The sequence below is a fragment of the Crinia signifera genome, chromosome 2, assembly GCF_055691185.1.
Source record: "Crinia signifera chromosome 2, ASM5569118v1, whole genome shotgun sequence".
NCBI classification, from domain to species: domain Eukaryota; kingdom Metazoa; phylum Chordata; class Amphibia; order Anura; family Myobatrachidae; genus Crinia; species Crinia signifera.
This window is the reverse complement of record NC_139218.1, coordinates 19869543-19884136: the sequence shown is the minus strand read 5'-3', so window position 1 is coordinate 19884136 and position 14594 is coordinate 19869543. Positions and strand designations below refer to the sequence as shown.

Sequence of the window (14594 nt, the reverse complement as noted above, 5' to 3'; positions counted from 1 at the left end):
GCTTTGGTCTCCTGCATGCAGTCAGGATCTGACATCAGAATTCTGAATGCCAGCACCCTGACAGCCACCTTAAGTGACATTTGCAGCATGATGTTAAATGATAAGATAACGTGTGACCCTTTCTGCCTGACATTGTGGTGACATATTACTGTGCTTTTCAAAATTTTATAATCTGAACAGCAAACATTATTGTCAGTCTAGTCTGAAGGTCATTTTGATATTTGAATGACAGAACTTTAAATATACCATACACAATTTAAAGTTTGATGTATTAAGCAGTTTAAAGGACCAGTGGAGAAGTTGTACATAGCAACCAATCAGCATCTACCTACCATTTTATAAAATGTACATGATAAATGTTTCCTTAAAGCTGATTGGTTACTCTAGGCAACTTCTTCACCGGTCCACTCCTACACTGTTTTCCCTGCTTGATACATTAACCATATGTGCTAAATTTTATATTGCACCTCTGGGAGAAGCCTGGAGACGTAAGTAGGTGGAGATGGGGGTGGGGCCAGTCTAGGTGCATCATTAAGCCTCGCCCCAAGGGAAAATGCAGTGATTCTCACATATTTGAATTGGGGCTGGGCTAAAATTATGCACTTATAATAGAATTGCCTCGTTCGGCCAACATCATCCCAGGTGACCAGAAATGCCCATTATTATTTGATAGATTCTGCCCACTTCACTAGAAAGTGGCAGGATGAGGCGGGAGTGTGGGGGACTACCCAAAAAATTGGATGTCTCCTGTAGGAACCGGGAGAGCAGGTAAGTATGACATTAACCTCCTAAGCATTCAAGGTCAAACATCCTTGAACTAGAGATGACTTGGATCGGTTCTCAGAGAACCCAAGCACACCAAATTTCCAGGGTGTTTCAAAATATATATATATATATATACACGTGTGTGTGTGTGTATACTCATATATCTCTTATATATTTGGCTACATGTGTCAATCATCCTGAGAGTGTGTGTATAACACTGGACAGGGTCACACATGAAACTCCACCCCCCACCCAGCCTTATACACACACACCACACATAATACACACACACATGTAGCCTAATATATAAGAGATAATACACACATATTGGCCCCTGCCTGCCTGCACTACACCCCCCGCAATACCACACACCTACAATACTCACAGACACATGTAGCTCAGCCAGCGTGGATGGGGGCGGAAGGGAGTGCAGTGAATAAATTAAGTCTGCGCAGCTGCAGATCTGTGGTGCTGACATTGCAGCCTCTGGCAGCCAGGGGGAGCAGCTCTGCCTCCTCTCAGGCTGACCTCGAGTCGCAGACAGAGTCACATGGTCACAGCCTGAGAGGAGAGAAGCATGATGCAGCTGTGACTCGGCAGAGCTGCCTCCTCCTTTATAGTAAAGCTCTGGGCTGGCTGTAGCTCCTCTCAGGTATTTCCAATCTGCTGCTGGCCGGGTGAAGCAAGACTGCCCTGTGAGTGTCAGGCGCCACAGGTATGTCACATGTGGGAGGGGGATGCCAGCAAGTCTGGGGAAGGAGGGGGAGAGGAGGAGGTTGTCTATAATAACTTAGGGGGGGGTGCACAAGGCAGCAGCAACCCACTCCCCCCCCCCCCCCCCCCGGCTTGCACACCCCACCCTCCTGCACACCCACCCCTGGCATACACACACACACCCCCGCCTGCACACAGCAGCAAGGTCACCGTGCAGACACACACAGGTGTACTCATTACTCACTGACACACTTCTCAGGTCACTAGGCAAACACACAGGTGTACTCATTACTCACTGACACACTTCCCAGGTCACCGGGCAAACACACAGGTGTACTCATTACTCACTGACACACTTCCCAGGTCACAGCGCAAACACACAGGTGTACTCATTACTCACTGACACACTTCCCAGGTCACCGGGCAAACACACAGGTGTACTCATTACTCACTGACACACTTCCCAGGTCACAGCGCAAACACACAGGTGTACTCATTACTCACTGACACACTTCCCAGGTCACCGCGCTGACACACAGGTGTACTCATTACTCACTGACCCACTTCCCAGGTCAACACGCAGACACACCACCAAAATCCCTAACCCAACACACCGCTTCCCGCCAACACCATCTACCCTACCCAAAATTAAACACATTCATCCACAAATAACAAACATAATTTACATTAAAATATATTTATAATTTTAATGGGGCGCAGCCCCTTACGACGGCGTGAAGAGCGCCCGTAGGGCGCGATGAAACACCTAGCATTATATATATGTATAGGTGGATTAGGGACCTAATGAACCTGAAGCTGGAAATGTTCAAGGGCCTATCAAGTAAAGTGGAGGAGGTGAGGCCAGTGCCATGTAGGCATGTAGGACCCGTACACTATAAGCCCCAATGGCTCCCTACATATGTAATAACAGTACAAGCAGAACTGTGTAAACTAGAAATGCCATTTAATGCTTCGGACTTATGACCAACCATGTCGTCTGCTGGTGTCTGACTGGTGACATCATGCTGTCATGGTGATGGGCTTATATTTATGTGCCAGCACTGGTAATGCTTACTGTGATTTTGGGGTGTATTTATTAATTATCAGGTCTATAACTTCTTCTCGCAACTTTGTGATATGAAATTCTGGATCACTTGCATGAAGAACCACTTGAAGTTATTGGAGCCTGACCTTATGGTGTGTAAGCTAATGTGATGTCCATGGGTGATATGGACGCCCATGAGGCCCTGTATACAATGTAGGTACTTGTGTACAATCACGGCTCCCACGATGTCCATTGTATGGTAAAAAATCGCATCGCATGCGATTCGATCGCATGCGATTTTTAACAGAAATGCATCCAAATGCATTGAAATTAGTATCAAACATGTTCAATGGCCCCCAAATGTCATTTTTGAGGCTGTACCACCCCCACTATCAACGCATACCAGAAGCGTGGCGAGCGCAGCGAGCCCGCGAGGGACGGCGGTACGCGTCCTACGACCTTTTCACACCCCCACTATCCACGTCGTCGTTGAGAATAGAAAGTGTGGCGAGCGCAGCGAGCCACCGAGCCCAAAGCGTTCACAGGTATACGCGTCCCCTCGCGGGCTTCACAGGTGTCCGCGTCCGCTCGCCACCCTTCGGGCTCGGTGGCTCGCTGCGCTCGCCACACTTTCTATTCTCAACTCCACGCCGACGTGGATAGTGGGGGTATGAAAAGGTCGTAGGACGCGTACCGCCGCCCCTCGCGGGCTCGCTGCGCTTCGGGTTCGTGTTGATAGTGGGGGTGGTACAGCCTCAAAAATGACATTTGGGGGCCATTGAACATGTTTGATACTAATTTCAATGCATTTGGATGCATTTCTGTTAAAAATCGCATGTGATCGCATGCGATGCGATCGCATGCGATTGATTCACATGCGATTGAATCACATGCGATTTTTCAAAGATGCTTCAAAACTGCAAAAATCGCATCCCATCGCATTCCATCGCATGCCACTACATTTGGCATGCGATGGGAGCCGTGAAAGTACACAAGTACCCAATGTTTGCTAACCAAACTGGTGTGGCCCTCACTCTGTACCGGCCCCACTGAGAGCTTTCTGCACTATGTAACTACAATAAGGAATGATTGTCATGTGTTCCTCTCCATATGCATTCAGGGCCGGCGCAAGGCACCGGAGCGCCCCAGGCGAGTCGGGGTGGGGGCGCCCCAGTGCCATGGTGTGTGTGTGTGTGTGTGGGGGGGGGTACCTGCGCCTTCTGGGGAGGAAGGGGTGTCTATTCTGGAATCTGACAGGAGGCGGAGCCCGCGCGGGTACCTGTCCTGCGACGCTTTGTGTACCTGGCGGCGGCGGTCCCTGCAGTGAATAATAAATAACAAGCTCTATCCGGCGGCGCGGGAAGTGCTTCTATTTTGAAGAAACACTGGCCGCACGCTGATTGGCTGAATCAGCGTGCGGCCAGTGTTTTCAAAATAGAAGCACTTCCCGCGCCGCCGGATAGAGCTTGTTATTTATTATTCACTGCAGGGACCGCCGCCGCCGCCGCCAGGTTGTGATACACCTGTGTCGACCAGTAGGTGTTGTATAAGTGGCAGAACGTAAATCAGAGCCTGGGAATATTGTGCATAAGGGCACTGCTATACGCAAAGATCAGCAGTTAGCTATATGCTAGTTCCCGTGTTGGTCACAAAGCGTCGCAGGACAGGTACCTGCGCGGGCTCCTGTCAGATTCCGGCATAGACACCCCTTCCTCCCCAGACGGCACAACAGGTACCCGTGGCATGGGAGGCGAAATGCCGCCCTCCAGTGGCCGGCGCCCTAGGCAAATGCCTAGACTTGCCTAGTGGTGGCGCCGGCCCTGTATGCATTATTCACACAAAGGTTCTTTTCACCTTTTAGCTTTGTTCTCCAAACAGCCTTTAGCCGCCCTGTGACAGAGGTACGTTATACATTCATGTAAGGGGCCATATGTTGTTTACGCCCCAGGTCCCAGGTACATAACCTGTAGTTCCTGGTTCCCTCCTGGAAACTGTTCTAAGATATAACATTGTCTTCTGAAAGTCATATTGATGGAAATAATAAGACATAAATGTTAAGAGCTGCTGAGTAGGTACTTTATGTATTTGGGGGCTTACTATTTATAACATTAAAAGTATCATCCCTTGGGGCGATTCTTCTAAGCGATATAACTACATCGTCAAAATCCCTTAGTCGGTTTGCCTGAATCGCCCCGTGTTTGCAGTTTGCCTGAATCACCCCGCAATGTCGCTATCGCCAGGCCAAATAGACAGCGCAGGAAATAATATTCTTGCTACACTGTGTAGTGAGTTGCCTCTCTGACGGCTTAACTACATCTTGATACACACGGAGCACAGCCGAATTCGCCGGGGCTGCATCCTGTGTGTACACGGCTCTACTGTCTTATAACTCTTCTGGCCTCACTTGAGGAGATGTGAGATTGTGACACAAGGGGGAGATCCTGGGTGCGATTTTCTGGGAATAAGTTTGATCCAACATGGTCTCATCAGCCTCATTGTTTCAGAAACGCGGGAAATCTCTAAAAATATATTTGTATTGGTCCATGGTCCTACAACACCTACTGTACATACAATATTTCCTGCTTCCTCAGAGCTTTGCAGGCAGTCAGTGGTGAGAACCTTGCCCCCATAACATTCTGTCCTGTCCAATGGTTGCTTTCCAATCAAGGCAGCAGTTGAAACTATAAATTACTAACGTTGCCATGCCAACCTCTCCAACTGGTTCCGTTTTGCACAGACCCAGGCAGTAGTTCATTGAGAATATTTTAAATGTGGTCAAATGTTGCATAGCGTTTAAATGGAAATCTCCCCTACCCCCTTCTCTGACCCCTATCAAAGAAGTAATCTGGTTTACTTGTCACATGGAAATTTTATCTTGCATAAGTGTCAATAAAACTGCTCTCTTCTCCTCTACCTGGTCCCCATGGCTATCATTTACTAAACCCCTCAGCCAATGAACTAAGGGGCTTTAATGCAGTGACTTCCAGTGAGATGCCTCCAGTAGCCAAGTGTCCTCTTTTTCATATATATCCGTCCATCTATTCTGGTTTATTGTCCCAAAAAATTGCGTTGATCGCATCGCATGCAACCAAATCTCATGCGATGCGATCAACGCGATTTTTACATTGGAATCAATGTGAAATGGTCCCTGAGACCCGATTTTACATTGGCCCCAATGTTAAATGGCCCCCAGACCCCAATTTTTATTGTTTCCCAACCCTGATGGGTCAAATGCCCCCCCCATTGTTAACGCGACCCCACGATCAACGGCAACCCGAAGCGTGGTGAGTGCAGCGTCCTCCGACCTTTTCATACCCCCACTATCCACGTTGGCGTGGAGTTGACTTTACATAGTGTGGCGAGCGCAGCGTGCCACCGAGCCCGAAGCGTGGCGAGCGCAGCGAGCCCCGCGAGGGGACGCGCTTTACTTCACAGGTATTACGCGTCCCCTCGCAGGGCTCGCTGCGCTCGCCACGCTTCGGGCTCGGTGGCTCGCTGCGCTCGTCACACTATATAAAATCAACTCCGCGCTGACGTGGATAGTGGGGGTATGAAAAGGTCGGAGGACGCGTACCGCCGCCCCTCACGGGCTCGCTATGCTTCGGGTTGGCGTTCATCGTAGGGTGGCATTAACAATGGGGGGGGGGGGCATTTGTCATGTCAAATACCCATAAGGGTGGCTATACAATGAAAAATCGGGTCCATTGGCTCATTTAACATTGTTCCCTATGTAAAATCGCGTCCATCGCATCGGTCGCATCTCATGCCTTAACTTAAGGCATGCGATGGAGGGCTAATAATAGCCCTGAAATCGCGTCGGTCACGTCCATCGCATACCTTAAGTTCCTGCGACGGGCGCCGTGCTAGGAAATAAGTACCCTTGTTTATATTGATGTAACTGTAATGTTTATTATATGCATTTGGTCATTTTATACTGCTTCTGGTCATACATGGATATACTAATATACCACCTATCCCTCTTTTTGTGCCTTCTTGTCCTTCACTTACCCCATCCCAACTTGCTTTTTGAAAAAAAAATTAAATAAAAAGTTGATGTGTAAAAAGAAAGAGACAGGTCCCCATTTCTCTTGCGCTTAATGTGGCTACAGATATGTTCTCAAACATCATTGCTGCAGTTTCGTCTGCTAGCATTGGGCGTCTCTTAGCTGCATTTAACCATAATCGTATCTGTCTGCTGCAGCCTATGGGGCTGGGCCATGGGTGGCACAAGCTCCATACACCTGTTGGGTCACATGACACTGCCATGCTGTCACGACATGCTGGGCTTCTAGGGGAAGATTGCAGTTAGAGGGTGATGGTTGTGGAGGAGGTAGGGAGAGACATCAAAATGCTGGCGTCTCTGCAGTGACAGTCAGCTGAGAATGAAACGGCATTGCAGTTCCAGTCTCCAGGGGCAACCCAGCATTTCTGGAGTGATAAAAATGGGGACATGGGTGGAGGCCACGCCCCCTTCCCATGTGGACACCCCCCTTTTCTAGCTGCACACATGACGGGTCTATTTTGGCCACCATCCACTTTACTGTATTGTGGCCGCTGGTCACCCGTATGTGTCCCATTTTTACCATCTCTGGGTGGCCGAATGGGACTGGAACTGAAAGTGTTCATGGGCCTCTTATGAGAAGTGGAGGAGGTAAGGCCAATGCCATGTAGAGATGTAGGACCCATATACTATAAGCCCGTTTCTCCATAATAATATATCAAAATAAAAAACTTGCATAAATGTATAAAATAGGAATGCAATATTAATACTTGATTTATGGTCAACTATGTGGCCAGCTGGTGTTTGGTGATCATCATGCTGCCGCTCCATCTGCCCTATAATTAATCTGGCCCTGCCAGTCACCAGTATGCTTATGTACCCTTTGCTTTTTTTCCACTAGGGACCTTTGATCCTGTGTGCGCACTTAGGGGGTACATTAACTAAATGGGAGTTCTAGTGAAGATAGGATGTTGCTATGGCCAACCAATCAGATTCTATCTATTATCTTCTAGGAGGTGCTAACTAAAGGAAAGGAGATTCTGATTGTTGCCCATAGCAACATTCCATCTTCAATAGAACTCTGATTGGTTGCTATGGGCAACATCTCTTACTTCTAAAAACTTACAGTTTAGTAAATGTACCCTTTAGTGTGTTTATACTTATCCTCTGTATTTTTGCTATTACTGTTGGCGCTGTGGTCATCTTGTTGTGCCCTATAAATAAGTTAATAACAGTAATAATCTGTTGGTCCTGGTTACTTTGCAGAATACGCCCCTTGTTCCTCTATTGACCCTCATTTTGGCAGCAAATCCTATTATGCCGGTGTAGAATGTTAATTTGCTGTCATTGCTTTTTCTTTTATAACGAATTGTGAAATACCAACCTATAAATATAACACATACCTCTCTTACCAAACAGGCTCCCATATTTATATAGGTCTCTTGGCATTCGATTGGCATATATATTTTTGATATCCAATTCTCTGTCTTTTTCCTTCAAAATAAGATATACAGGAAAATGACATTACAATCATTTGAAAACCCAACACATGTAAAGAATATATTATCTGGCAATCCGCTTCCCAGAAAACTACTAACCAGGAGGATAAAGAGTAAATCATTGCTAATGTTCTTTAATGACATCAATCATAGGATCCCAATTATCAGAGATTTCCTTTTACAGTCACAAAAAGTCAGAGGAATTTTAAGAGAGGAAGAGGAGTCTTCCTCCTCCTCTCTGCCAGCAGCAGCACGACACAGCATAGCACTATAGAGTCTGACCACTAGAGGGCTCAGACTCTAATGAATGTGTACATCTCCAGAAGAATGGAGCGGCTGCCATTTTTCCGGTGATTTCCCTAGTGCTGCTGCCTTAATCGCGGGGCTACTATTGCAACAAATGGTTGTGCATGTGCAATGTGAGCCTCCTTGTGACTCTGGGGCACACGGCACCCATTATAAATACGCCACTGAAACATGTACAGTATATATAAGAAGGTACACAAAGAGGTCCAGGTGCTGCTTTGTGATATTGGCTATTATTCAGATCCTATGGAAAATGTTGCAAAGTAACAATGTTCGGGCATGTGCAGTACAGGTCTGCGGCGGTGGATGCAGGACGGCATTAGACTGTCAGTGATTAACAGTCTGCTGCCATTTGGGATTGGAAGAGAGCAGCGATGACCTCTGTTTCTTAATGCCGAGCTGTGACACCAGAATTGCAGGGGAGGGAAGAAGCCAGGATCTCCATGAGACGATGCAGAATTCCTGGCCTTTGTGTAGCAAATGCGACCCCATGGGTCACGCATCCAGCCAATGGTGTTTATGATCCGAGGATGCCAATCAGATCAGTAAATCATGCAGGAGTCGTGGCACAGCCTGCTATTACCATATTGGTGTTATTAGCAGTGATAGCATCTCCAACCACATCTGTATGAGCAGTTGCGTAGCTAGGTTTTGGGCGCCTCCCCCCCTCCCCGCTGGCCTCCCCCCACCCCCCGGCCGCCCGTGCCCCCCCCCCCCCATCGCCGCAGGCTTACCTGTCTGCGCGTCCCGGCTCCCCTCCTGGCTTCAATTAATTCTATGCAGACGGACCACGATAAAATGGCCTCCCCCATACCGCAGACAGTTTCAGAGAATTGTCTGCTTTATGGGGCGGCCAATTTATCGTGGTCCGTCTCCAAAGAATTGATTGAAGCCAGGAGGGGAGCCGGGACGCGCAGACAGGTAAGCCTGGTAAGGGGGGCGGGGGCATTACTATAGCACCGCAGCCCCCCGGCGCCCCCACATGCACAGCCCCCCCCCCCCGCGACCGCGGGGGCTGCGGTGCTATAGTTACGCCACTGTGTATGAGGGCCCTTATCAGTGCTGGATTAAGCCTTTGGGGGCCTGGGTCACTTTAGACAGGGGGGCCTCCTCCCACTTGTCTTTACTGGCCACAAACTGCAAGGGAGAATATTACACTGTCAATACACAGAGTAAAGGCAGTATAAACTTGGTCAATGGGTAACTGCAGGGGGGGGGGGGGTTAAAAAAAAAAAAAAAAAAAAAAAAATATATATATATATATATATATATATATAGACATTGTATATATATTAGAGATGTGCACCGGCCACTTTTTCGGGTTTTGGTTTTGTATCTGGATCTCCCTTCGTGTTTTGGATCTGGATTGGTTTTGGCAAAACCACCCTTGCGGTTTTTGGTTTTGGATTTTTATGAAAAAAATGCTAAAAATGGCTAAAATAACAGAATTTGGGCCTGTTTTTGCCCCGAAAGTATTATTGACCTCAATAATATTAGTTTGCACTCATTTCTAGTCAATTTTGATAACTTCTCAGCTCACAAAATTGTTTTCATTCACTGTAGTTGGGCCAAAAGGTTATACCGAGGTAGCTGGATGACTAAGCTAAGCGACAGCAGTGGGCATCACATACATGTGGACCTTACACTTCCAACCTGGCACATCTTGGAAGCAGAGCGGCGCTGCAGGGGCAGACACGGTGGCAGTTTAATAAACTACCCCAAAAAAGAGAAATGCTCCAAAGAGCAAAAAATACAAAGAGGTGCAAGATGAAATTGTCCTTGGGCCCACCCACCCACTCACCCTTATGTTGTATACAGAACATACACAGTTTAACAAACCAATCATTGTCATGACTGGTGGTAGCAGCTTCAGCACTTCTATCAGGTTGCTGATCTACCACTATTTCCTCCTCCATTATCCTCCAAAAATTTGTTTTTATTTTATTTATTACTTTTATTTATTTTTCTTACTTTACACTGGACACAGCCTGTCACACTGGACACTGCCCCTGGACACTGGACACTGTCCCTAGACACTGGACACTGCCCCTGGACATAGCCCGTTACACTGGATACAGCCCGTCACACTGGACACTAGATACAGGCCGTCACCCTGGACACAGCCCCTGGACAATGGACACAGCCTCTGGACACAGCTCCTGTACACTGGACACAGCCATCACACTGGACACTGGATACAGCCCGTTACCCTGGACACAGCCCCTGGACAATGGACACAGCTCCTGGGCACAGCTCCTGTACACTGGACACAGCCGTCACACTGGACACTGCCCCTGGACACAGGCCGCCACACTGGACTCTGGATACAGCCCGTCACCCTGGACACAGCCCCTGGACAATGGACACAGCCCCTGGACAATGGACGCAGCCCCTGTACACTGGACACAGCCCCTGCACACAACCCCTGTACACAGCCCCTGTGCACAGCCCCTGTACACTGGACACAGCCCCTGTACACTGGACACAACCCCTGGACACAGCCCCTGCCCTGGACAATGGACACAGCCCCTGTACACAGCCCCTGTATACTGGACACAGCCCCTGTACACTGGACACAACCCCTGTACACAGTCCCTGTACACTGGACACAGCCCCTGACACACTGGACACAGCACCTTAGAATTTTTTCAGTATTAGCTACCGTTTGAAAACAGCAAGTGTCAATTAGGTGTATGTGCTCCTTAGAGTCCAGCCAGCAGGTTGAAGAATGTGAGCATGTATGCAGCATGCATCCACCCAAATAGATGTCCAATTCAAGGGTTGCTCCTTTCGGTGTGCATAGCCGTCGCCGCTGACATTATGTTGCCAGTCATTTTGATGGGCTGGGAACTAGTAAATTACAATAATACCCATAATATAGAAAACCACCTTAGTGCCCAATTACATCCAACGTTGTCTTAACAACTGAGGTTATGGCCTTTTTGTAAACTTGGCCAGTATTAATGGAATTCAAGTATATTAATTCACCAAGGTAGCAGTGACAGAACAGAATAGGCAGCCATTTTGAGGGATGAATCAATGTGAGAATACTGTCTATTAACCCCTTCCTGACAGAGCTAGTTTTTGCGTTCCTGACAGAGCCATTTTTTTCAAATCTGACATGTCTCACTTAAGTGGGGATAACTTTTTTTTGCTTTTACTTATCCCAGTGATTTTGAGATTGTTTTTTCGTGACACATTGTACTTCAAATTAGTGGTAAATTTGGGTCGATACAGTCTGTGTTTTTTTGTGAAAAATACCAAAATGTCGTGAAAAAATGGAAAATTTAGCGATTTGCAAAATGTTAAATTTTCTGCTTGTGAGACAAATAATCATACCACTCAAAATAGTTAATAACTAACATAGACCATATGTCTACTTTATGTTTCCATCATTATTTCAACTTCCTTTTAATTTTTTTGGACACTAGGAGGCTTACAATATGAATAGCAAATTCTCAAATTTTCAAGAAAATTTCAAACACTGATTTTTTTAGGGACCAGTTCAGTTCTGATATGACTTTGAGGGACTTGTATGTGAGACACCCCCATAAATGATGCCATTTCAAAAACTGCACCCCTCACAGTATTCAAAACAGCATTTTGGAAGTTTGTTAACCCTTTAGGTGTTTCACAGGAATTAAAACAAAGTGTAGGTGAAATTTCAAAATTTCATTTTTTTTGCAGATTTGCAATTTTAATACATTTTTCTAAGGAACACAGTACATTTTTCTAGAGAAATGTGACTAAAAATTGATTCCCCCAATTCTTTTGTTTTCAAAAATATCCTATATGTGGCCCTAGTGTGCACGTTGACCAAACCACAGGCTTCATAATAGAAGGAGCACCTACTTGATTTTGGAGCCTCCTTTTTATGAGATTATTTTTTAGGCACCATGTAGGTTTCTAGGCACCATAAGATGCTAAAATTTAGGAACCCCCCCACAAGTTACCCCATTTTGCAAACTACACCCCTCAGGGAATTCATCTAGGGGTATAGTGTACATTTCAAACCCCCAGGGGTTTCACCAATTTTGATACAACTGGGCAGTGAAAATGAAAAATTACATTTTTTACACAAAAATGCAGTTCTGGCTCAAAATTTTTCATTTTCACAAGGAATGAAGGAGACAAAGCACCCCAAAATCTGTGCCCCAATTTCTCCCGAGTACCGCAATGCCTCTCATGTGACCAAAAAATACCAGTTGGGTGCATGGCAGGACTCAGAAGGGAAGGAGTGATTTTTGGATTTTGCAGCTCAGATTCTGGTGGGTGCTATGTCGCATTAGCAAGACCCCCCAAGCACCAATACAGTGGAACCCCCCCACAAGTGACCCCATTTTGCAAACTACACCCCTCAGGGAATTCATCTAGGGGTATAGTGTACATTTCAAACCCCCAGGGGTTTCACCAATTTTGATACAAGTGGGCAGTGAAAATGAAAAATTACATTTTTTTACACAAAAATGCAGTTCTGGCTCAAAATTTTTCATTTTCAGAAGGTATGAAGGAGAAAAAGCACCCCAAAATCTGTGCCCCAATTTCTCCCGAGTACGGCAATGCCTCACATGTGAACAAAAAATACCAGTTGGGTGCATGGCAGGACTCAGAAGGGAAGGAGTGATTTTTGGATTTTGCAGCACAGATTTTGGTGGAATGAATGGTGGGTGCTATGTTGCACCAATACAGTGGAACCCCCCCACAAGTCACCCCATTTTGCAAAGTACACCCCTCAGGGAATTCATCTAGGGGTATAGTGTACATTTCAAACCCCCAGGGGTTTCACCAATTTTGATACAAGTGGGCAGTGAAAATGAAAAATTACATTTTTTTACACAAAAATGCAGTTCTGGCTCAAAATTTTTCATTTTCAGAAGGTATGAAGGAGAAAAAGCACCCCAAAATCTGTGCCCCAATTTCTCCCGAGTACGGCAATGCCTCACATGTGACCAAAAAATACCAGTTGGGTGCATGGCAGGACTCAGAAGGGAAGGAGTGATTTTTGGATTTTGCAGCTCAGATTCTGGTGGAATTTTGGTGGGTGCTATGTCGCATTAGCAAGACCCCCAAAGCACCAATACAGTGGAACCCCCCCACAAGTGACCCCATTTTGCAAACTACACCCCTCAGGGAATTCATCTAGGGGTATAGTGTACATTTCAAACCCCCAGGGGTTTCACCAATTTTGATACAAGTGGGCAGTGAACATGAAAAATTACATTTTTTTACACAAAAATGCAGTTCTGGCTCAAAATTTTTCATTTTCAGAAGGTATGAAGGAGAAAAAGCACCCCAAAATCTGTGCCCCAATTTCTCCCGAGTACGGCAATGCCTCACATGTGAACAAAAAATACCAGTTGGGTGCATGGCAGGACTCAGAAGGGAAGGAGTGATTTTTGGATTTTGCAGCTCAGATTCTGGTGGAATTTTGGTGGGTGCTATGTCGCATTAGCAAGACCCCCCAAGCACCAAGACAGTGGAACCCCCCACAAGTGACCCCATTTTGCAAACTACACCCCTCAGGGAATTCATCTAGGGGTATAGTGTACATTTCAAACCCCCAGGGGTTTCACCAATTTTGATACAAGTGGGCAGTGAACATGAAAAATTACATTTTTTTACACAAAAATGCAGTTCTGGCTCAAAATTTTTCATTTTCAGAAGGTATGAAGGAGAAAAAGCACCCCAAAATCTGTGCCCCAATTTCTCCCGAGTACGGCAATGCCTCACATGTGACCAAAAAATACCAGTTGGGTGCATGGCAGGACTCAGAAGGGAAGGAGTGATTTTTGGATTTTGCAGCTCAGATTCTGGTGGAATTTTGGTGGGTGCTATGTCGCATTAGCAAGACCCCCCAAGCACCAAGACAGTGGAACCCCCCCACAAGTGACCCCATTTTGCAAACTACACCCCTCAGGGAATTCATCTAGGGGTATAGTGTACATTTCAAACCCCCAGGGGTTTCACCAATTTTGATACAAGTGGGCAGTGAACATGAAAAATTACATTTTTTTACACAAAAATGCAGTTCTGGCTCAAAATTTTTCATTTTCAGAAGGTATGAAGGAGAAAAAGCACCCCAAAATCTGTGCCCCAATTTCTCCCGAGTACGGCAATGCCTCACATGTGACCAAAAAGTACCAGTTGGGTGCATGGCAGGACTCAGAAGGGAAGGAGTGATTTTTGGATTTTGCAGCTCAGATTCTGGTGGAATTTTGGTGGGTGCTATGTCGCATTAGCAAGACCCCCCAAGCACCAAGACAGT

General features: G+C 46.5%; 1 protein-coding gene across 3 annotated transcripts in view; it reads right to left on the bottom strand.

The window, feature by feature from the left end:
- LCA5L (lebercilin LCA5 like) overlaps positions 1-14594 on the bottom strand; it is a 93791-nt gene that overhangs the window by 63574 nt on the left and 15623 nt on the right. For 2 of the 3 annotated variants that reach the window (XM_083171687.1, XM_083171685.1), the window contains exon 5: positions 7928-8018. In XM_083171687.1, coding sequence (XP_083027813.1) covers positions 7928-8018 — 91 coding nt within the window. The remainder of the gene's footprint in view (positions 1-7927; positions 8019-14594) is intronic. The other variant, XM_083171686.1, reaches the window with a different exon arrangement.